This window comes from Cygnus olor, chromosome 3 (assembly GCF_009769625.2).
Source record: "Cygnus olor isolate bCygOlo1 chromosome 3, bCygOlo1.pri.v2, whole genome shotgun sequence".
In the NCBI taxonomy this organism is placed as follows: domain Eukaryota; kingdom Metazoa; phylum Chordata; class Aves; order Anseriformes; family Anatidae; genus Cygnus; species Cygnus olor.
The window spans coordinates 47448738-47474567 of NC_049171.1; the positions used below are offsets into that span (position 1 = coordinate 47448738).

At 35.5% G+C, this 25830-nt stretch overlaps 1 protein-coding gene across 7 annotated transcripts in view; it reads right to left on the reverse strand.

Moving 5' to 3' along the window:
* Window positions 1-25830, reverse strand: part of ATG5 (autophagy related 5) — a 78260-nt gene that overhangs the window by 28238 nt on the left and 24192 nt on the right. For all 7 annotated transcript variants that reach the window (XR_005818199.1, XM_040551503.1, XM_040551499.1 and 4 more), the window contains one exon: window positions 17658-17752. Coding sequence is in view for 6 of the 7 variants with exons in the window: in XM_040551503.1 (XP_040407437.1) it covers window positions 17658-17752 (95 nt within the window). In the remaining variant the exon portion in view is untranslated. The remainder of the gene's footprint in view (window positions 1-17657; window positions 17753-25830) is intronic.

Genomic DNA, 25830 nt, shown 5'->3' on the forward strand with positions numbered 1-25830 from the left:
TGAACCATCCGAACATTTGAGAAATGATGGCAGGCACACAGCCAGCAGGATTCACCTCACACATGAGTTTCTATCTTTTCTGAATTAATTTTTCACGCAAGTCTAATCACAGCTCCCAGGTGCTTACCATCTGAAGTAACAGAAGTGGAAATAAGCACCAGAAGGCGGCGGCAAGCAGAGGTGGCTATCATCAGCAAACGCTTACGGTACGAATTTCCCAGGTGCTTATTCCATTTTCTCTTTTGTTTGTTTTGCTTTTTAATAAATTAGAACTTTTCCTAGTTATAATAATTTAATGCCATACTACAGCAAGAGGGAAAAGTCCAAAAGGTATTTTCTAAAGGATCTCCCACATAGCTGCTGACTGCTGCGAAGTAATACCCCTCAGCTGTTATATTGAAACATTATAGAAAATGAATTCAATTTTATATTTTAAGTGTTGAGCAATGCAGATGTGGTAATGTAAATAAAAATCACTGGTCTCCATCAATGTTAAAATGATAAAAGTAACTGCATGTTAATTGTTTATACAAAGATTGTGGTTCGCATATAATTCTACAGGAAGAATATTACCCCAGCATGCTTACATTTCTTCCCTCCCATATAGCGGATGCTTTATGCATTCAAAGAGTCAAAAGAAAAGTCCCATCCTACAATCTAGAGTGTTTATAGGAGAACTTCTCGAAGTGCCTTAGTCATACAGCAGCATAAGTCAATCTTAGAAAAAAATCTTACTGTCACCCCTTTTGAAGTGTAGTAGCTAGTAATACAAACCCAACCTGACTACAGCTTTCTACTCTAGTATTTACTGCAACAACATAGCCAACATGAGTAAGCACTTACATAATATTATATTTTGTACAATATTTGCTTAATCAATCATGCAAAACAGCCTGTAACCTAACCCACAGAGACATCACTGCGTAACTGTCATAATCTATGTCAGGTCTAAAGCATGTTATTTCTACAGTATCCATTGTTCTTTTTTTCCAATTAGGATTTTTATAGCTTCAACAGAATACAGTGTTTTTTGTATTTTACAGCCCCAATTTATCTGTGAGCTGTTCAAAAGATGCTGGATGCATTCGAAGGGTGAGTAAATCAGTAATTGTTAATGATAAATCTACAAGGGAAATGCCCTCAAGTACGTAAACATTTTAAGATAATCACCTCGCCCAAAATTTGCAATGCATTTTACACTGATCACATCCATAATTTAGTAACAAATCAACTGTTGATGAAAGCAAATATTCAACTCTTAACACACCTCCTAAGAAGCTGGACTTATGCATCTGAAACCTATCATTCTTCTATACTACCTACACTGCCCCACAAATCTTGTGCTTTACAGAAACAAAGACTTTTTTTTTAAAAAAAGAAAGAATAAAGTGTAACAGTGATAACAAAGTGGCAGTGAAAACCAAAATTACACCACAGTGAGAAGAAATACATTAAAACTACTTTTGGGGGAATACTTGCATTGAGAGGAGTTATAGGTGAAGTAAAGTTTTAAGAGGACCTTTAAGGCAGTGTAAAACCCCACAAGATCAGAGACAAGCTATATAGTTACATATTGTGTTAGCAATTATAACTTTCTTCACTATCTTCCTGCCAAAAAGAGTATTCAGCTTGCCTGGTCCTTTTCAGAATCAACAGAACATCAAACACTGCATGAAATCCACAATTTAATTAGTCAGACATTTTATACAGGATGCATCTTAAAATGAAAAACATAACTCGTGAACTGCTGGGTTTTAATCTGGAAAAATCACAGAGTTACCACTATTTCCAACTGAAGGAATAGATGTAGTTTTTCTGACTATTCAGCTGCTACTCTAATTGTATTCAAACAAATAAAAGCTACCATACATATTGAACCCACACAATAAAAAAATTCCTTATAATTCCCACATGCACATAAGTTGGCAGCCTAAAATCATAAAACTTGACTTTCTTACACACTCTGTATTTTCAGAAATTGGCCAAGTTCATAGGCTGTACTGCTTTGTAATGAACCACTTTCCACTAAAAATCTGACAGTTTATCATTTTGTTTAAATCAATTTGAAGTCTACCAAGCTTTCAAATTAGCAGTAAGAGTTTGTACAGGGATTCAAATTACTTTATGTAAAAGGGAAAGTACAGGAACATTTACTACTCCCTGAAAATAAAATTAATTTTAACAAATTTTATTTTTCAGTCAAAAATGTTTTAGATATAATTTTCTAACACGTCTTCTGTTTTGTAGAAATGTTTCCAATTAAAAATCTTAATACGCAGTGCAAAAGTGGCTAGTTTAAAAGATGACAAATTGTTGTAGTCACAGAGCTATCCTGTACAGCGCCTGTCTGAATGCAAGAGACTGCAAAGGCCCATCTTAAATACTGCTCTTTCACTGGTGCTGAAAACATTTTTTTCTGCTGGTATTTCTGGGTCTATGTTTTGACTCCTTTTTGCTAGAATTGCTAGTTCAGAATGATTTTTTTTTTTTTTTTTTTTGCTTTCTACTGTTAAGACTAAAATGATTGATCCCTTCGTTGTGGAAAAGGCATGAGGAGTATTAATTTAAAACAAACAAAAAACCACCCTAACCAAACAGAAAAACCCACAATTACTTTCTGGAAACTAACCAGGCACGTTATCAGACTGAAAGATTAAATGGAAATGGCATTTAAGCTCAGGTAAGAAAGAGTATGTGTCAGAATCTGAAAGAAATAGTTGTGTGTGTGTAAAAATGCAAGTCCTGAGGACCTAGCGTAAGGTGATGCTCCTGAACTTGCTGTGCCTCTTTTCCCAGGTTTTCTGATTTTAATAATGTTACCTATAGTTGCTTCAACTGCTACATATTTTGACTTTCATTCAGAAGCTAGTCACGGATTAAGAGATGTTACCTAACTCAAACTCATTTCATGTATCCTGATACCTGTGGAATAAGGCCAATAAAAACATCTCACAGGCTTCAGGAAATAAATAATAATATAAAATAAATTTAAAAAGATATATAACGGAGAGCTTTTACATGCATTAACAGCCATTGTTTTGTGGCCAAAACAAGCCAGCAAGTCGGTCTGCAACAAACAGCATCAGTGAGGTAGGAAGGAGAAGAACATTTGAACAGCAAGACAAGTGTTGACTATGATCGTCCAGAAAACACAAGCAGGTGACTGACTACACAACAAAAAAATCTCACAGTAGATTTAGCCCAACTCCTGGTTATTATTCTGCATTACTGGGATGCCTGTACACCACACAAGCTGGTGAACACAGCAGAAAACAGTGATGCTTTATAAGCAAAATTGCTTGTGTGCCTAGATCTCTAATTCTTACCCCTACCTTTCAGTGCTGTTATTCTATGCTTTCTACCTCTAGTCGTGCTCCTTCCTAAATAAAAGTAAATATTAAAAACCAACCATTTGCTTTTGCAATGACCAGTGTAACTCAGATTTAATCACTCTTATAAGTTAAATTAAATGCTGCAATATATTTCTGTATAAATAACATGTCAATAGCTATAGCAGTCTTTTTTTCCCTGTTTCCTGTATATTTCTTGTTCATGCAATGTATTTAATATTTTGAATATTTTATAATTTATGTTTCATCCCCCATCGCATCTTAAACTTACACTAGGGAGTCATAATAATCTAGTGATACTCATTTTAATTGCTCCCACAAGAGAGTAAAAGGGAACATGTCACTAAAAATATCCATATTGCTTAACTGATACTTGTGAGTGATTCTTATTTCATCATTCCCTTAATAAAAGCTTACAAGAAGAGCTAGGCAAACGTGTTGAAGCCAAGATTATCTTAGGCACAGACTTGTTATGTTAAACTACAAATTCGTCATTTCAGTTTCATTTGTAATTTCAAGCTAAAAACACAGGTGACACTTATTGATTTGTTCTCCTGTGGTCTGATATTACCAACTCATGTTTTTAACCAGAAAATATTTCCAAATTCACAGTTGCTGCTATTTCCCAACGTACCTTCTAGTTTATGCTTCTAATTAAACACACTATAAAAGATTTGTGTGTCAGCTGGAGTCTCCATAATATTGCTTCAAAAATTATTTCCAAAAATGATTATACTCTTACTCCTTCAGCTATTTTATAAGCAATCACTTTGTGCTTCAACCAGCATAACCCTGAAATACTTTATTTTCAAAATATGTTAAGAAATATACTTCATTAAGACTAGAGACTCAAGCTGCAGCATAACTTGAAATTCATTAAATGGCAAAACACATCAATGAAGTCCATTTTCACTACTATATCATAGTATAATATATCTATGCACATACAGTATATTCTAGTAAGCAGCTGCAAACACTTAGTTGTTTAAAATTATGTAAGATAATCCATGCTTGTTACTTAAAAAATAATATTAAAGCTGTGTCCAGTTCCCAAAGAATTCCATAAAAGGTCATTTATTAATTTCAACACAAATGACGGAAGTCTTTTCTTAACAATCTACCATTACTCCAGATGCTGTCTGAGAAGCAGCAGAAGAAAAAAACAAAAACAAAATCTTTGATACTAGAGACATCTAAACCAAAAAATACCTGTTTGATTCTCACATCCTCATTAGATTTTTGGAAAAGTTTGTAAAGTTTGGAAAAAAATAAATATGGAAGTGATATGTTTCTTGCCACTTCACAGCTTGTATGACAGTCAAGTGATCAAGAGCCAAAAATGACTACTATTCCAGGCAAAACAACAATACATTTTTTTTTAAATCACCCAAAACAACAACTTTGGCTTTTAAAAATCTGAGTTACACTCAGATTTTTACAGATTTTTTTAATACAGAAAACTAAATTTCCTCAGATATATCTATTAAAGCAACTCAAAGCAAGTTACCTGCCAGAAGCAAAATGCAAGATCACTTAGATGAAAATTCTGATACAAATCGATCTCTGAAACAGTCACACTGAGACTTATCCACTGGAATCAAATTGTTATTACAAAGATTTCCAAAGGAAGAAAGTTTTAGTTACTGTAAGTGTAATCCTGTTACAAACCATTTTAACTTTTATCTCTGTTCCTTCCAGGGATTCTGTATAAGCTCTTAAGCTGCAGGCATGCAAATTGTTTCAAGCAAAGCTGTTTTATCACTTACCTCCAAAGGCTTAAGATGAACCAATTCTAGTGTGAAAACCAGAAGACTTTCATGGAGTCAAGTTTGTAGCTTTCTTTTTGGCTTTGTCTGTGAGAAGACCCCAAAGTAACCGTTTTCTACTTGCTTAAAACATTCAAGACTACGCGACACTCTAGACTAACCCTTTAAGAGTACGCTTGCAAATCACTACTCTGATGGCAACAGATACGCAAAAAGGAAGAAATTTAAATGCTGATAACATTTATCCTACACGAGTGCTGAAACAAGACATTTCTACAAGCCTGTCCCACTTACAAGAAATGGGAAAACAACTTTTCTAAACTCAAGTCTAATTTACAACTTCAGCTTACGGTTGCCTCTGCCGTTCCAGAGCACAGAATTTCATGCTACGAGCTACTTTCTGATGACAAAATAAGCTTACCTTCAAAGAAACTCAATGCTCAACCAGGATCAAAATGCAACATATTAAAAGCCTCTCTTCTAGTTATTTATTAAAAACAACTTTAACGTTATGCTGTTGCTAGAACATATATTTTATCTTTGCCAGTTTCTTTGACAAAATGAATGTATCATTCGCATTGGAAGCATATTAGTACAGTTTGGATTAAAGACATTCTCACAATAAATAGACATCACAAACTGATTACTCAGTTTCAGGAAGATTTAACCTTCCTTTCCTGGACCAGCTGAGAAATTTACACAAACTTAGTTGCAAATGAGTAACTATTCTCCTCCATTTGCCTCAGCTAGCCTTCATTCTCAACATTCAAGTGGTAGCTTGCAACAGGCATCCACAGAGCCCCTGTAAAACACACTAAATGAAAGATACAACTATTTTCCTCCAAAATAAAAGCAAAAAAATAAAAAAATCAAGTCCTACCACAAGCAGTCAATGATTATATGAAGAACAACAGGCTAAAGTTAAATTCAGTAAGAAATACCTATACGCACATGCATATGTGTACACACTGCAAGCAGCCTCAAAGAACTTGCTCTTCCTGAATCATCTATTAAACCCCATAAATTTACTTTCTTCCCTAAAGCAGCAAGCTGACCCTTGCTTTTCAGCTCAACAAACTGAAGTATGCACAGAAAAAAAAAAAGAAAAAGGAAATGATCTATTGTTTTTATCTGCTTGAAATTTGTCACGTTTCAAATTTCATCAGCATTTTTTCTGAACTTGTATTATGACACAACATGATAACATGATTTATCTTTATACTATAATCATACCTCCCCTGTCCCACAATTCAGATCTTCCAAGCTATACAGGACTTCTCCCAGACACCTTGTTGTTTTGTTGCGTACTTTTCTACTTCACTTGCTCTCTAAGTTATTAGGACTGGAACAACACCCACAAAAAAACAAAAGACTATTTCTAGTATTTCTTTAAGTAGTCTCTGCAAAAAGCAAACTTCAACTAATACATTTCCTATTTATGGTGTTGGTTTTATTATTTTTGCTTTGAATCAGGCTCATCTGGTTTGTTAGATTTCAAAATTTTGTACTGCCAACCTGCAATGTCACGTCACAGTTGCAAGTGTAACGTACATCACATTACAAAATACAGCTAATTAAGATTCTTTGAATTCAAGAGCTAAGTAATGGTTTTCTATGTCCAGAATGCAACTAAAAACTGTAAGATGAAAGGAAGGAGTGCAAACGTGCTCAACATACATCTATCTAGAATTACCAGAAAAACTGACTCACTGACAGGATGTGATAGGGGTTGCAGGACTAGTTGTAAAGTTGACACACAGAATAAATCAAATTACTTGTCCCGTCCCTAATACATTTTTAAAAAATTACATATTTTCAGTGGCTGTAAAAATTACAGTATATTCCTGATTACAATCTATAGGAAAAATAGATCATTTCTTTTCCCCCCCCCCTCAAGTTTGTATTAGGATTTCAGCAGTTAAATAGTGAAAAAAAAGCTTTGGTTTCCCTCATGACATTTTTATGGTGATGAACAGGAACTTTAAACTCCCTAAAAGTTTTAAGACGTATGCAACAAAGTCAAAAAATTAAACATTTGGGATACGCTTAGTATATACAATTCACAGTCATAGATATTAGTAGTGCAGAAACTCATCACTAGACTAAAGCTAAAGATAATTCTACGAATACCTGTATGTACACTTTGATATAGTTCTGAAAAACATATTTGGATACAACTTTTAAAACTTCTTATTCCTAAGTCTCTAGGTGAAATTTTGAAGATAATATAGCCTATTAAAAGAATACATACTATGTAGGACATACAAACTTACTAAGTGGATCAACATTTTTCCCCTATAAAAGCATGTATCCAAATTATCTCTAAATTGATTTTCTTACCTTTGCATAATTCAAATGATCAAGAAAATATAAACTTGCAGTTAAAATTATAACCTGTAATAATATCAATAAAGTTTTTGAAAATTTTATTATTCTTAAGAACACTCAAAGTATTTACAACTTGTGTAATACCTTTAGTTTTTGAATATTAATGATCATGGTTTTAAAAGCAAGAGCAATTATACAGTGTGTTGCTTTGGTGGAAGTTTAAACTTGTTATGGTCTGTTATGTGGCAAATGTTATGACAGGAATTGTTGCAACTAATAATTATGTCAAAATTAACTAGTATCTTAGCTGAGACTGTAGTTAAATTAAAGCCACAAGTAGAATCATAAACACATCTGAAATAAAGTCAAAATTTTACGTCGTAGGGCATATTACAGTTATGTCTAGAAAACAATATTGAACAGGCTTTGGTCAAGGAACAAGTTAAGGGCTATTCTCCTAATAATATGTGGGCAACAATTCATAGCTTCCTTGAAGCCTTTCATTGAACAAAGCACACGGCATGAAGCAACCGCAGTTCTATCCTAACTTCCTACACAATTAACAATAATTTAGCATTATTACAAACCTACAGAGAAATATGGCAACTATTTAGGTTAATTTTCCCCACACGCATTGCTGAGGCCCTTTACTTGCTCATCATTCCAAAAGATGAAAGGATCATTTAAAATACCTCTCTTTTCCATATTATTTAAATTGGCAGAATGCTTCCTTACAAATCCTTTAGAAAAAACTTTACGTAATAGCAACAAAATCAGTTATTACAACCATGAAAACCATTTGAAAGCTCAACTCCTTTCACATGTTCTACTAATCAGAAAAAGATATGATTACTTAGAAGATACCTTTTACCAAACTCAGGTGATACAAAATTTAACCGATTTGCTTAATTTTAACATCTCAGGATAGAAGACTTAGTTTCCATTTCTATAACACTTTCTAAAGATGCATCATCTTGTTCATATAGTTTCTGTGTTCACTCCATCTCACTATGCAAAAGAGATGCTCCATTTCCTCAATCATCCTAGTGGCCCTTTGTTGGACTCTCTCCAGCAGCTCCATGTTTCTCTTACACCAGAGAGCCCATTGCTCCACGTGTGGCCTCACCAGAGCAGAAGGGAAGGACCACCTCTCCCAACCTGCTGGCAACACTCCTCCTAATGCTGCTCAGGATACCACGTAGCCTTCTTTGTTGCAAGGGCCCATTGCTGAACTTCCTGTATTCTTTGACTTTACAGGTTATTTAGGGGAACCTTTATGTGCAAAGTAACAGAGAATCTTGCGAGATGTTCAGTGATTATATTCTTTTCCGACTGAAGCAGGTGTTCTCTAAAAAGTTCTCATCGTAGAACCTCAGTCCCACAGGATACACTTGAGTCTACTTGGTGTAAGAGTGGTTGCAAACTGTGTAAATTAGGAAAGGCCCTAACAGAACCACTTTGCTTTAAAACTGTTCTTTCTGAGCAAGTCTGCAGCTGGTTGACAAATTCCATTGCTGTTGGAAAATATGGATTATTTAACAGTAATTCTCTGAAATGTGTTTCACGTCCACAAAAAAATCTTTCTGCAAACTACCAAATCACCAATGGAAGAACAAAATTTACTCTTTCTTCAGTAACATAGCAATAATTAACAAGTGTGAAGAAGCTCCTCTAAGTCTGCAAGATGTCCCCTCATAATTCAAGGGCTGAAGGAGACTCAGCCCTTATCAATACTCACTTGTATCCTGAACAACTCAGAAAAGATTTGTAACTGACTATGCTGTTAAAAACACTGTTCTGAAGTGGCCAGCCCTTTGTTTTTTTTTCTGCTGAACAGATGAAGGAAGAACTCTCCCTAAGGACCCTCCCCAATCAATGTCAAAAGATAAAGACCACAATAAAACAAAATATGCAGCAAAGATTCAATCTGGGATGCATTCAGTTACAAACCAGACTCTGACAATGCAGTATGTTGTGTATTGACCTGAGAAAACCCTAAGCATTTAGGATTGCCCAAAACCTGGTCTTATTCTTACAGGCAGCAACATAAAAAGGACCGGCTGTAAGAGCTTGTATAGTCTGGTCTTTTTGGTTTAAAGCACTGCTTGGAACTTTAATAGTAGATAAAAACAAGTTCTAAAGGGCCTTCCTCACGCAGTCCCTATGAACAGACTCACTCATTCCACAGACTTCCGTAGAGGAAACATATCTCTTACCAAAGGGAAAGGATCAACATCTCTAAGCTACCTATCAGTAGCAAAGTAGATGAAAAACCCTGAAAAACTCATCTGCAGACAGAGTAAATATATCCAACTAACTGAACCTTGCCAGAGGGGGATGAAAACTTCTAGAACTAAAAGGGGCACACGCTATAGTCCAAAATACTCTTACCTACAGACAGCAGCTTTGCTTCACAATGGTCTAAAACCCCAAACTGCTTCGTGTTTTATGGGCACTTTATTGTCATCTGCACTACAATATTTCTGACAGGGAAAGAGCACATCTGTAATGCTATAAAAACTATGCAGCACGTGTTGTAAGAAAAAGGGAGCAAAGGTTTGAAAAATGATGTTCATCCAGCTGCTTTACAAAAAGGATTTAAGAAAAAGAGACGCAGTTTGGGATACTGAAATCAAGGTGCAGAATGTCCTAAAAATCAAAAGGGGTTTTTTTAGGACAAGCACTATCCAAAGCATATGCCCTGTTACACCTTGTAGGTCATTTTTAGCAAGAGTATATGTATTACCAGAAGTTCCATTACCAGTCCCATACAACAAGTTACAAGAAGTGCCACTCATATTCATGTCAGGATGCCTAACAATCACGGTTGAATACCATTCTGTGTGTAGCTTGGTCCTTCAAACGATCCATAAAGTTTGCTTGTGCAGCTCTACATTCTATAAACAAATGAATTTGTAGTATTTAACCTTAAGTAAATTGCACCGTTCCTAGAAGGAGAAAGTCAAGACTCAAGAGGGTGATTTCACATACAACAGCCAGCAGGCGACAGTCAATAAGGTCAGAGAGCAACAGAAAGGAAACAGTAGAAGCAGCTCCAAGATACGGTTTTGTTGAGTGCTGAGCAGACAGACCTCTACAATGAAGTATGGCCTTGAAGTATTAAATCTCCTGCCCAGAAAAGGGCTCATATTTGCAATTAGTAAAATATCTGCAGCATCAGTGACAAAAATTGAATGATAGTGCTTTTCACAGTTGCAGTACTGTGATTTCACATATGCAGAGCTAAGCCTCACATAAAAGTTAGCAACTGAGTATTGACTAGCTATGAAGCAAACAACTCTGGAAATGGATTCACATGCACAAAAGCAAATGTTAGATTGTTTGCTTAAGAGCACTGAATAGTACAATACTTCACACAATACTGTCAATCTACTTACAGCATTAAAATCAGCAATTCTCCTCAATTTTCCACGATAACAATTAACTAGAATAAATTCTTCATCAAGCATAGCAAGTTCTCAGACACTTCTGCTTGTTAATTCATAATGTATTCCTAGAGGATGGTGCCATATCCCAGTTCTTTATGGGTTTGTTCCATTCCACTCTTATCTGTGTACAGCTTACTTCCAGAATTTTGAAAAGTAAAAATAGAAATCTGTGCTTTCTGAAGTTTAAAAGTGAACACTTTCTGTATTTCCTGATCCTTAATTCTGTGCAAAAATTAACCTGCCTTTTTTTTTTTAAAAAAAGTAAATTTTACTTTTTTCTTTCTTTAAAGTAAAGGGTAAAAAAAAAAAAGATGGCATACTGACATTGACAAATGCAGAGTTAACTTTCTGCATCATCATTAGGCTCTTAGCTTTATTCCTAAGCAATAGGTACGGCATACACTGCACAGCCACAAAAATACTCCTTGAAGATTATGTTCTTCATCCCTCTGAACCATACATGCTTTTCCCATTTTCTGAATGCAAAGCAGTTCATCAGATTTTTTTTTTCCTGGTATTACTTCATAGTACAAGTGACAATCGTAAAGGAATGTGGCTACAGATTGCAAATTTCAGGAGATAAAATTTCCTCTTGTTATAAAATAAGAACATGATCACATATTTTTAAGTATATAGTGAAAATGGCAAATCAGTTTGTGTTGACAAAAGTGAAACAGAAGTAAAACGATCAGAATTAATGATCATTAAAAAGCAGTAATATACTAAAAAGTATTGCATTTAAATGCTAATCCAATAGTAACTCTAAACAGACCTAATTCAACTGCATTACTGCTTCACTTATTGTCTTCATAGCAACCTCTCAATATATTCTATTTTCAAGAATTATTACTCAAAGTTAAGGTGAAGTACAACTTCTTTTTTATTTTAACTGCATGCATCGTTTAACTTTCATTACAAATTTAGGATGATACATAAATATACAAGCACTCTATTTTAATAAAACAGTTTAGGGAAATAGAGCCACAACAATTCAAACCTCAGTTTAAATTAGTAGCACGAACATTTACATGAACTTCTTTATTTATGAGTTCATTATCATAAACCAACTCCGAGAAAAGATGACAAATTAAGTTTTATGCAAAACCACTTTGTTAAAAAAAGTAACCTACCGATTTACGATTAGGAAGTGCATAAGACATTTTGGAAAGATTAAGGCATTTTCAAATCAGAAATATACATTTTTTCCCCTACCGAAAGTGTTAATTATTGCATCACAACTCAAAATGTTATTTTACTTATATTCCACTAACAAAAACATCTATATAATTATTTAAACAAAGTAAATTTATTCACTGTTGGGATGCTATTTATTTCCAACACACCTAGATTCCTCTAAAACCTAAGAGTATAGAGTATCTGATAAGAGATTTAAATACCGTCCGTTTTTCCCCAATATGAAGAATATATTCCTATTCCTAAATATTTTTTAAATTAGTTATCTAATTCAGAACCTCAAAAAGCTATTTTTCACACAAGCAAAGCTTCTTTATTCTTCGTATACAAACTAAATCTACATTCAACTCAGAAGTATTACTGTAGCTCCTCCTGACAAGCCTGAGCTAGCTTAAAACTATCCAGCTTGGTAACAGTTGAGCCATGGCTCAGGGCAACTGCCCAGATCGAGATTTTGTAGCCTCCTCTCTTCCGCATCTCCCTCCTTATGTTCTACACAACTTCTACAATAGCTCTGAAGTAGTCAGATTGACAGTTTTACAGACAACTCAGGCACATTTACGTAAACTTTATGCACATATCTGAAAACAAATGCAGTTTATAATCTCAAAATTTTTCTTTTACTCTGATTGACAGCCCCCATGTTGCGCAGATTCTTAAAGACCCAAGGCTGATCCATCAAAGCTTTAAAACTTTCTCATTCATAGAGCTTTGATTTTTGAAGAAATTTAAAACTGGTGAAAATATGATATTGTTTCTTCAGTGCTGAACCATCAGCTATTAAAATAAGTCTCTCCGTGTACTCAGCTGTTGATGAACCAGTGTTGTTTCTTTTCAGCACAGAAATTTTGTCAAGCAGTCTTGTTACACAAATAAACCACTGTTTCACGTTATTTTTGTGCTTACTCAAACTTCATCTTTGTAAAATAAATTTTTTGAAGAAATAGATCGATCTATTTTCAGCAGATTCTTTACAAAAAGATTACTTTTAAGATATAAAGCTCATACACAGAAGTCTAATCAAGAGACTTTTGCATTAGCCAACAAGATGCTGAAACTCGCTGTGTTGTGTTGCCCTCTTCAGGTTGACAGCAGTTACATTTTCTAGTTCTTCTGCTTGACTAGACATTGCAATTTCACCTTCTGTCACAATTTTTTTCAGATTTGCCGTTTCAAGTAGCAACTAACTCCATCCTACCAACACTTGAAGTATTTATGATCGAAAGTCCTGCAGAAATAAACTTTACTTACAGCCCCTATTTCGCCCTAACTTCAACACCAATCTTGAGGATTATCAAAATATTAGCTAGTGATTAAAAAGACTAAAACTTCAGCGCTGGTAAGCAAGCTTCGTGATGACAGGCTTAGAGACCTCCACTGATTCACTTTATCAAAGGAAACTGAAGCTACTCGAATTGCTCCTAAGTTAGTGAACGTAGAGGTTAGAAAGGCTTTAAAGTGCTGAGAGGCAAAGCAAAATCTAGAAACTGGTGTTGAAGTCAGAGAAATTCAACCCTGAAATGCAATGAGGTTTTTCACTCAAAAGGAAGAAAAAGATTAAATAATTAGTATAGAAGGACAGATTTATTACTACTTGACTTGAAAACTTTAGAGGTGGGTCCAATATTCTTCCAAAATACTGGTTTTGATCATTTTTGGGTGCTTGTCATTACATAAGCCGAACTGTGATACTGACTTGTATAATTAATGGCTTTGAACTGATCATTTGAGCTATGCAATTTATGTGGAAATAGGAATAAAAAGTTTTTCCTTGTTTGGAAAGGGCTATGCTTGGGCTTCCAATTCATTTATAGAGCCAGATATTAATAAGGTCTTTAAGTATTTAATTCCCCCCTCACATCTTGCTATTTTTAGAGGACATGGTAGACACTTAAATCTATTTAGACATCTCAGAGCTGCAATTTTGACACAAAGAGCAAAGTGTTTGATTTAACCAGTGTATTACTAAGTATGGCGAATTTCAGGCACATTACTAAAGCACTTATATATCATAACAATTCATTACTGCAAAGTTTAATCACAACACCTTATGGGACTTAAGATAGGAAAAATCTGTTCAAAGTTTAAGCCTACCACTCAATTAGGTAATAAAAAGAATAACCTAACCAAAATCCTTAGAAAACAGAGGCAAAGGTCATTTCAATATCATACTATGTTCCAGTACCCAAATAAAGGAACAATCAGGCAATCCCAGATTTCCTCTTGGGCTGGCGAGCAGCCAGTAACTAGCCTGCCTTAAGCCAAGTGACAGTCTAGAAAAGCTCAGAAGAACTTGCCATAGTTATTTCATTTTCTTCCATACTTCTGTGATTTTACTCTCAAGAATGAAATGCTACTTCAACTTTACATCCTATACACTTGCAGGACAGACTCCAGAGGGAGAGAGATTGACAAGAAGTGACAGGGAGAGAGCAACCAGGAACAAGTGGGTGAGCACGACTCAGGGAGAGCGCGGGCAGGCTGCTGTGACAGAGAGATCAAAACTCAGGGATGAGTACAAACCAGGCACACAACAACAACAAGCGAGACCGAGAGCACTCCCATCTGCAGCATTAGATAGCACACCGTGGTTTACCAGAGTAGTCTCCACCAGCACGTAGAGACTTCTCTCCGGTGTCTGACTAATATGCTCCAGTGCCTGGAGTCAGAGGTCCAACTGCAGGGCAATGAAAACTTCCTGCCACCTACCAGCACATCGGTTGTCCAATTACAAAGTGCAAAACCAACCAGTCTTAAACACAGGGAAGAAGTCCTCAGGTCAAACTACCTATAATACTGTAGAAGAAAAGCAGCACTCAAATGCATAATATACAGAAAACATTAAAAGAGAAAATATTATAAAAGAATGTATAATAAAAGAGAAATAATAGTAAAGAACAAGTAGAAAAGGCACTTTATTCAATAGTACTATCAGAGAAGAGTTTTTGTGCAAACTCATTTGAAGACAGCAGCTTATACCTCGGAAGCGATGATGTGGGGCACTTTTTTTTTTTTAAACACCTTTAAGTAAGAGTGTCACCAAAAAATAACTATTTTAAAGCCATCTCTGGTAGAAAAAATTTCCACCTATGTCAAAGCTTCATCTGGTGCAAGTTCCTTTAGACTACGATAGCTGGTGGTAAAATCTCCAAAATCTCATAGCTAAGTTAAAATTGCATTTGAACTGATCGTTGGTGACACTGTCTTTTTCTTCATCTTTTACGGTAGATGCAAGGATTCCAGTCCAATCTTAGCTTCTGCTCTTAAAAAAAAAGAGGTGCTGGACATAGGCTTAAAATTACCTGTGGTTAGTTTAGTTCTGACTTACTCAAGTATTATGTTCATATTTTTGCCACCTCTTTCTCCCCCACATACCATCAGATTTGGATACCACACGAGGTATGATTCATATTATTCTTTAGAAACGTATTTTAATACACAAGCTTTACAAATGAAAGAGCTTTGAAAATATCAGGCCTTCACTGAAAAGCATGTCAGATCATTTTATTGCATGCGTTTTCAGCATGTCTTTAACTGCTGCAAAAACTCGTTTTTCTTAGATACCATTATCTAAGCACATTTCTTTGAAGGAAAACAAACTCATCTGCCTCATACAGCCAAGAAACACAATGCAGGCAGTTCCTTTCACAGATTTTTCTTCTAATATTTTGGGGATAATAGAAGGTGTGGAGAATAAGAGGAGGAACTCTCCCCATTGAAGGCAACGACTACTAAATTCCTGCCGCCCACGTGCATAGGTTTATTTATCTACAGAAACGTTATGTGAAAATACATAAGGAATGAAAGCCTAATTATTACAAACCCAGGCTAACCCGATCTTTGGGTATTTACGTAGGAATATGCAAGCAACCAATTAGAATGAAAAGCTGATTTTTGCCACCATTAAAAGAATGTAAATGCTGTCGAGGTAAGGGTTAAACACATCTTAAGAGTACTTTTGATTCAGTTACTTCCACACATGCAAGTCTTTCACTAAGTACTGTAAATTTATGTTAAAACTATAGAAATTAGCTCCTTGTTTGGAGTCATTATAATCTCATTGTTCTCAGAGCTTTCTGAAGTTTTGTCTGAATACTGACTTCTATGATAAGCAGTAACCAGTGCACAAAGCAACAAAGCAAACAAAAAATGCTAGAAACACCTGCATCCACCTTTTAAAAAAGGGAACATCACTGAAAATATTTAGAAATGTTAAGAACAGCACCGCTGAAAATAATATACACCAACCTTCTCAAAGGTTGTCTCAGCACCATCTCTATTTATGTTTGAGCTTCTGTTCTTAATTAGGCATTTGGGGTTTAAATTACAGCAAGTAAGGGTTTCCAATTGAAAAGGCAACATGAATAAAGATAAGTACTACTGACTAAAGGCACGGATATTACTGTTTTTTAATATTTTTAAGTAAACTTTATTAGTACGAAATCATGTGATATTACAGAAAATTTCCCCCATGGCTTAGAAGTTCCTACCTTATTCAAACAACAAAATTCCACTTTGCATGCCCATGTATGTGTTTTTTATAAACAGACTTTAAAAAAAAAATCTCAGAGAATAAACAACTTAGTTGTCAAGCAAACAAAATGCTGTGAGTGAACTGCTTTTCCAGATACATCTTTAGATACTTGCACTAACCTTGCCATCTGCTATGATCTCTGACAGAATAACTGACTTCCGTTCTCAATCTAAAGTTTCACTATGACAGTAAATATCTTATATCTAACATTAAAAATTATTTCAGTCCCACAGTAAGACTGTATAGCTTTATATATTTTAATGAGTCATTAAACCTGTTATAAAGCAGTATCACACCACTTAATGCTATGAATAGGAGACTTTTTTATGGTGACAGTTACAAAACTTAAGTGTAAATTGACGAAAATGTTTCAAAGACAGATCAGAGAAGAATTGTTTAATTGATATTCAGTACACGCTTCTAAACATGCTTAGTTCTAAACCGCATCGTGACCATAATGCTATAAAAACTAAAGGGACATCAAAACATTTTAAGGTTTCCAAGGAATGTGCCTCCAAACAGACTACTAAGAAAAACAGCACTGGTGTATTAAATTGGAAAAAATATTCAAAGCTAGTTTGATATTTTAAAGTATACAGTTAGAAGACAAAGGTAGGAATCAGATGCAAGACCTACGCCGTTATCTTTTGCCTTGTAATGCCAACAAGAAAAGCAGCCTACACAGTGGTTAAGTGAAAAAGTGTTGCTCTTCAAATGTCTGAGTTAGACTTTTCAAAGCACATTTTGCATTCAAAGCAGTCTCCATATTTAGCAGTTACTTTTAATGACAGAATTTGCATTTTTTTATATATTTTCTAACCAGCTTTATCACATTTTCATGTATTACACACTTATGACACAATGAATAGTAATTACCTATTAGAATAAATACAGTCCACCTTGTCTTTACTAATTCATACAAACTTTTACCATATGTTAGAAAAGGGATTGTATAATTCTGAAAAGCCAAGATAATGATATTTGACACCTTAGTAAAACAGTTTGGTAAAATTGGTTTTATTTCATTGTGTCCTACCTGATAAATTCTAAATGGGATGTATCGAAATCCATTATCTTCTGGAGGATACTCCATGAGTTTTCGATTTATAGCCCAAAATTGCTCAAATTTATCTGTGAAGGTAAAAGCAGACTTTGTTAATATTAACAACATACATAATTCTTCAGCTAGAAGAGGTAAGTGAGGCATGATTAGAACAACATGCAAATGCAAACTTCTTACAAGAATTTGGCCTGTATGAATTTCTTTTCCCCACATTTCTCTTCCCTATTTAGCCTCAAGGCAGAAGTAAGCCATCTGCATTCTCCTACGAAAACAGTGATATGGTGACTTACTGAACTGAAAGAGAAAGCAACTTGAAGTCATAACGCATCTCCCCCTGCTAAAGAATTAACAGGCCGTGAATTATGGATTGCATTACCTCAATTAACAGTGCATTCTTCTACACTCTCTGCTACTACTGGTCCACATTGCCTCACAGCTTGTTAAAAACATCTACAACATCTAACTATTCCTAACCATAGGTGAATAATAGGTGCAAAGCATAGATGAACTAGAAAGCAGCAGAAAAAGTTCTTGGAGAGTTTATATTTTGATGTGTAAATCTTAAAATAATCTGCAGTGATGTATGATCTAATCAGAAAGTATACTGCCAGTTTCATGACATAGTCTGAAAATAAAAGTTTGTTTGAAAAACAGTTTTGTATTATTCAAGTAACTAGGTTTGGTAAAACAGCCTAAGACAGCACACAATTTCATCCTGTTCAGGCAATACAAGAACTGAATAGATATTGTGCTTAAAATTTATTAAGGACAACACAGGGCCAAAGTAGTAAATGCTTTTACAGAAGTAAATCAATTATTCAAATCAAGATAACAACCAATAGAAAAAATGACAAAGGAGCATGAAGAGCTATGACGAATAGACTTTCAAGACAAAATACAGTGGATGGTTGAAGGAACACACAGTCTCTGATTCTCTCTCCTCAAAGCAATGTTCAGGTGAATCTCAGAACAACTGACGGTATAACTGTTACAGAATTCAGTCACTGTGAAGCAAGGTCAAGTTGAGAAATCTGTTCACTGAACAAAGATAACAATGCAACTGCCAAAAATTAAAAGAATTAAATTTGCTTCACTTGAGCATAGAGCACAGATGCCTGTCAGTGTGCTAAAGGACACGGTTAACACTTAGTGCAGCTTGTAAGATGCTGTTTTTCCTGACCAAATATGACACAAAGCAGGAATTTCACAGAAACTGTAAACAAACTTCTGCCAGGTATTCTGCAGCAGCATTTCCTGACGTTTATCTAGAAGTATTTCCACACCCTTTTTTACTGATTAGCAGCAAGCACCTCTGGACAAGTATTTACCTGAACAGCACCACTGCATGGCACCCGCCAGACACGGAGCTGCCGGGATGCAGGGTGCTACCCTCGGGAGCTGCAGATCTCAGCCAGGGGCAGTGACAACTATGGCCCTGGAGCTGGCCGTACCTAAGCAAACCTGCATTTGGGAACCCTGGATGCAGAGCCAGACGTTTACTCATTAAGCGTTTATCACAAAAAACAACTGTATTCTCCTCATGAGCTCTGTCAGTATGAAGGTAAGATCTAGCACACTTCCCTCAGAGCTGGAGACAGTGCTCAGAGAGTGGCTTACAGCTGTCAGTAGAGATTGTGTGGACAGACATCCAAGGGTACGTATTAATCAATTTACACCACAATTACTACTACTGACAATACTTTACAAATACAGTTCATAAAAATACGTTTGCTGATATACAAAACAATTGAGATCTACTTAAGCTATCGAGCTTCAGCACACTCTTAAATAACGAAACTAAATACTTGAAGTCCTACCTCAACAAAAATAGATGTTAACTTACTTGTTCAACACTCATGTCACAGTAACTAGTCAAGTTGAATAAACAGCTTATCTTCAAAATTCAACAGAGATGATCAACATAGCTTAAAGATCAGAAGAACAAGAAATTCTGAGCAAGCAACAGGCTTATGGTAAGAACTTCAGTATATTGTCCCTTGTGGCATGTATTGCAAACAAGTGCATCTTTAAAGGACAAAAAATTGACCTTAGGCCATACACAGTCAGCCTACTTCTCTTCTTCATTCCAGCCTCTTCACCTCAGAGGAAACCGTAGAGATGATGATAAATACAAGAAACTACCTGAGGATAGGGGTGCTAGAAAGTCCTAAAAGGCATCATAGTGCTTCAAGTTCAGTATGTAAATATGGGGGTTCTCACTTTTTACTTACTGATTTTCTTCAAAAACAATCAGTTTTCAGCCATCACTATTTAAATAGATCATCCCAGAAACATTCTCTATCCTTTCTCATTTCAAGTTTGAGAAAAAAAATAACAACACTGCAGCTACAGACAAGGAGAGGCTGAGAGCTCTGTTGGGCCTGTTTAGCTCAGAGAAGAGAAGACAGAGGGGATCTTATCAATGTGTATAAGTATCTGAAGGAAGGATGTCAAGAGGATGAGGCCAGACTCTTTTTCAGATCTGCCCAGCAACAGAACAAGAGGCAACAAACTGAAACCCAGGAAGTTCCAGCTGAATACAAGAAACGCTTCTTTGCTCTGAGGGTGACAGAGCACTGGAACAGGCTGCCGAGGGAGTCTGTGAAGTCCCCTTCTCTGGAGATATTCAAAACCTGGCCAGACGCTATCCTGCACAACATGCTCAAGGTGACCCTGCTGGGCAGGGGGGTTGGACCTGATGATCTCCAGAGGTCCCTTCTAATCTCAACCACTCTGTGATTCTGTTATTTAACAAGGATTCAGCTTGTCCCTCTTCAGTCTACTCTTTCAAACCTGCATTTGCATTTAATGCACTGGTATTTTTTCCTACAATGCCTGCATATAATTCAGAAAGTTATGTAATATTTAATATTTCACCTACTTTCTCTAACATAAAAGTGTTAAGTGTCAGAATCCACAAATACTTCCTCCTCCCTCTATTCCCCCAGCCAGTTGCTGATAATCTTATTTAAGGCAGTCAATTTATCTATTTACAATTATCATATTCTTCTCTGAACACTTGGGCTGCGGTCAAGACAAGCTCATTTTACCAAAATGTTTAAATTTCTAATAGCTTCTATAGTTTCTAAGTAGAAGAGCAACAAGTCTATAGCAGTTGAATGATGAACTTGTTGCATTTAATAATCAAGTATGCTTTGCCAATGCACCTGATATCCAGGACAATGAAAAACCTCTTAGTAAGTGAGCTACATACAATGGAGCCAGACATCTTAAGACATCTCTCCATTGTGGGCATAGCACTATCTGAAGACATCCAAGATAATTTATCCTCATAACCATCTACTGCTGTCCTCCAAACATCCTTCTATATATGCAATATTTTTAATGCAGAAGCTGAGTTGGGTGTAAGAAATTATCACAAAATTTTAAAGAAATCAGGAAAAGGCTATCCAGTTTGCATACAGATACACAGGACCTGGCAAGAGCTTTTATTAGCATCAGGCTCATCAGCTGAATGCCAGAATTCTAAAAATTCAAAATCCAAATTAGATGCTTAGGCAGAAAACTTAAGATTCAAAGCTTAAAAACAAACAAACAAACAAACAAACAACAACAAAAAAAAAACACTGAAAAACTTCCTCCAAAATCCTCTTGAAAGTATGAGTGAAAGGATTCATTCTCCCATTTTTTTTGTGTTAGTACCTCCTATTTATAGGAAAGAGACTTAAGGAAGCTATTAACGCTACTAAAGCGATAAGACTTAAAGACAGAAAGTTACTGGCCGGAAGTTTAACAATCAAAACCAAACCAATTTTTCAAGTCCGTGAACAAGGAAGAGTTCTGTATCTATCAGCAAAAGAACTTGGCACACTCATCTCCCTCCCTTCTGAAAAGGTTGTGCAGTCTATGTGATATCTACACTCCCATAATAGTCGTCTGATTACTTTTGCTTTCCATGATCTGTTTTCAAGAAAGTGCTTGACCAATGTGTTACAGAGTTTCTGTATTAGCAAAAAAAAAAAAAAACACACAAAACTGTACTCCCAAAAGGCAGATGTTCATATCTGAAAAACAATATTTAAATTAAAGGCAATCAAATCTGAACAGAAATATGGCACTAGCAATAGTCGAAAAGCTTTAGATGACTGTAATCATATTTCTTAAACAAGAGTTTTATACATCTTTGCCTAAAGTTATATACAAAAACTTCTCTTGGAGTTTTATGTGAAAGATCAGAAAGTTAATAACCAAATAATGGAAAAGAGATCCAGTTGAAAAATCTCAGCTGTCACTGATGTTTATAAATATTAATTTATTTGAAAAGCAGTCAGTACACATCTAAACACCAGATATTAGTCTTCAGTACTAAAGAAATGTACAGAATCTACAAAAAACTTTGAAAATATGTATTTACATATATAGAAATAAGAGGTGACAGAACCGAAAGAACAATGTCATCCATAACAACAGTCTCAGTACACAAATACACTTAGCAACAAATTAAATAGAACTCAAAAATTTACAAACAGAGCAAGCTACATATGCATTTAGTGTTCAGAAATCTATCACTGAAATTATTCAAGCCTTTAAAAGTTCTCTTTAAAATAGTTTAAGACAGTTACAGGAAAATACTTTGAGACTTGCAGTTTCCTTCGTTAAGCAAAATGGGAGATACCTTAAAAGTCATTGAAATTAATCTAAATATGTAACAGTTGCATTAAAAAGCTGTCTGTAACTCCAGTCATAGCTTAAAATACTTAAAAAATAGCTTTGTTGTTGTTTAGCAGCTACTGTCTGTTAATCTGTTAATATTAAGCAACTTTAAGTAAGGATTAGTCCAGACTGAAATTTCCAAGGATGGGCTTCTTTCTCAGGCTGAGACATGGGTGCAAGGTTCTTTAGACATTCAGAAAAGTCTTCATTAATGTTAATATTTTAGAGTCATTCCTTAAACTCAAGTACTGTCATGCTTCAAATGACAACTTGAATGTGGGTAATTATCACAGAACAACAAATTATATCTAGAGTAACTTCCAATAAATCAGTGGTCATAGTATATGGCCAGTCAAAATCAAGTTCCTACTGCAGAAAGTTAGTCAAAAGAACAAACCTTTTAAATTTATCAGAAGAAAAAATATTAATAATTAGGAATTAATTTGTGTCTGTATTCAATACTGATGCAACTGTTATCAGGATACTGACTCCAAAACTGGATATTTGTCAAAAAGGTTGTGGAGAAGGTTTATTTAAATAACAAAAAGAATTAAATGCAGAAATGAGGGAAAAATTATTCTTTAAATTCAAAAAGGAAATAGTAATTCTGGGCTTTTTTCTTCCAATATCATTTTTAAAAAGTCAAAAAATTGAACAGGTAGGTGCAGTCCTCAGGCTAGCATATATGCATGATTTTTTCCGTACTATTCAGGGCTGCTTATTAAAGCCATCTAGTTGTACAATTTAAAAAATGCTCAGAATTGAGCTGTAGCTCTAATTCCATACAAACAATACCAATTTACAGCTTATATAAAAGTGTCCAATTCTTGAGTCCAAAAAAAAAACAACAACCCAGCACTTGTCTATTCTCAGTGGTTCACCACTGTAGAATAACCATATGAACCACAGAAATGATGTGCAGCTAGATGCACTTGGGCAGAACCAACCATAATATTAACAAAGATTCCAACTGATGGACATCATAGGAATCATAGGAAAAATTAGATTGGAAGTGCTTTTGGAGACTGAGCTTTGGAATACAAGCTCCTGTCTAAAATAAAGCTGCCTAAACAAAAAGTTGAGTGAGTTTGCTCAAGGCCTTATACAGGCAAGTTTTGACTGTCTCCAAGGTTAGAAAGCTCTCTGAGCAATGGGTTCACATTTTTACCACTTTCACTCCCCCTGCTTATGTCCCATCAGAATTTTTCCTGTCGCAACTCAAAACCATCTCTTCTACTTGCCCAACTCCACTGCCAATGGAGGCATGTCTAAGAGGAGTCAGACTCCATCTTTTCTAAAATTCCTTCCTTTAGGTAGTGGAAAGCTGCTATTAGATCCATCTTCAGCCCCCCTCTTCAGGCTAAACAACAGAGTCTCTTCTAATATAATACGCTCCAGCCCCTAGTCACCCTAGCAGCATCTCTGGACTCTCTTCTGTTTGCCAGCATTTCTTTTCTCCATGGATCCCAAGGTGGACACAGCATTCCCACTGCATCTTTGCTAGTGCTGAGCCAAGGGGAATAATTACTTCACCTTCTGGCTATATTCTGCAGGGGGACGATGGCTAAAGCAGCTCACTGTTTAATCTTCATTTCTGCAACACCATGCTACAGACTAAGTGTATTTTCTACTGATTTGCGCTCTTAAAAACACTGTGTTTAACTGCTAAAGCTAGAAAGGAGCCTTCTCAAAATGTAGCATCAATTCAATTTCTGTATGGTTTCCAGAAAGGCCTAGACTCCACATACATATGTAATTCTGCTGACTGATGAGCAATTTTAACCAATTTTATAAGAAGTTAAATTTTGTGCAGTATTCCTCAACCATGAAGCAGCTTTTTTGATATTTTAAATGCTTCAAAACCATCTGCACTATCTAAAAACATTATGTACAGATGGTTATTCTAATTTCTCAGATACTTAAAGACCTCTCATTAAATGATTTTTGGCCATCTAAACTCACTGTTTTTACTCATACAACAAAAACAGATAATCAAGACCATCAAGGACTTCAGGAAGACCCAGATACACATTAAACTCTTCTTGACAACTACAGTTTAGTGCTGGCCCTAAAGGAACACAATTTGGAATACTGGCATGGCATCCCTAAAACTTAAGATGTTTTTCTTGTTTTCAATTTTACACATTGCCACCATCCAGTTTAAAAAATACGCTTGCTTTTAGACTTTTAGGTTACTTGCATATTTTGACAGATCATGGCATATAACGTCAATCCACCACTGAAGAGGGCAAACAACCTTACTTGTCTTTTCAGGCTGTCTTCAGACAAGAGTAACTATCAGATACGGAGAGAGAGGAAGTTAGTAACTGCTCTGCTTAATGTCGCTAAAGCTAGCTACAGAAATGTGAAAATATTCTTCACATCAGAGAAGTAACAACACTGAACATGAATTTACACATCTAAAGTAGTCATAATTTTGCTGTACAACTGCACAAGTCATGACTCGAAAAAGCTTCTCCATAGGATGAGTTGCCAAGAAATCTTATGCATCCTCCAAATTCTCATTCAGTTGGCACTTTACTATATAACACCACAGAAAAGTAGTAAAGATTGTAAAATTTGAAAGTAAGGAGCAGTAACAGTAAAGTACAGTGGAGTACAAGATTTGTGGAGGATGAGATTCGGGTTTGGCTACCTGGGTCTGTACGTTATCATGTATGTTAAACTAATTCACCCCACCTTGCCTACATGCACTACAGCACCAGTGTTTACAAGCACAGAACAATCAGGAGAAACTTCCCCATGCACCGTTAACTGTAAATTCTAGTTACAAAAATAGCAAATTTATAAGCCACATTATAAACCAAGATATGGATTAAATCCAAGGAAAAAAAGGGGGGGATCTCTACCCTAATATTACACAGTTAGGTCTGAGATCAGTGTTATTAATGCATGTACCCTCATGCTGTATTTTTTCCATGAGTTTTCAAAGCAAAGTAGTGTTCTAAAGTTAAAGATTCAAAGCACATTGCTTAAGTTTTGCAGGTTAACTTCTTCTGAAAGCTGTATGACAAAGCAGCATTTCATACTTCAGGTTATCTATCAGACCCCAAAAGGCATTTCCTCCCCCTTTTCTTTTATTTTCCACAAAGGAACCACACCTTACCACCATTCTTTTCACTTATTAAACATCCTCCCTAAGAAAAGTTTCACTTTAAGTGCACTATTTCCTCAACACTACCTCCCTTCATTTCTAGGTCATCGATTTATCTGGAAAAAGTTCAGGGGAAGAAAACCAAGAGGGACTACTTTCTTTCCATTATTCAGATGTGAAAAAGCACACTTCCTACTTAAATTAAGCCTTCTGTGCAGCCTAAAAGCAGGAGATCTCAGTAGGTATCGTGACTTAAGCTAAAAAGAAAGCACTGATGATTATTAAACAAAAAACTGTTACCCATTTTTGAAACACATCTCATAGACTGTGTAAAAACCGAGCAGCAGGGCTTATTAG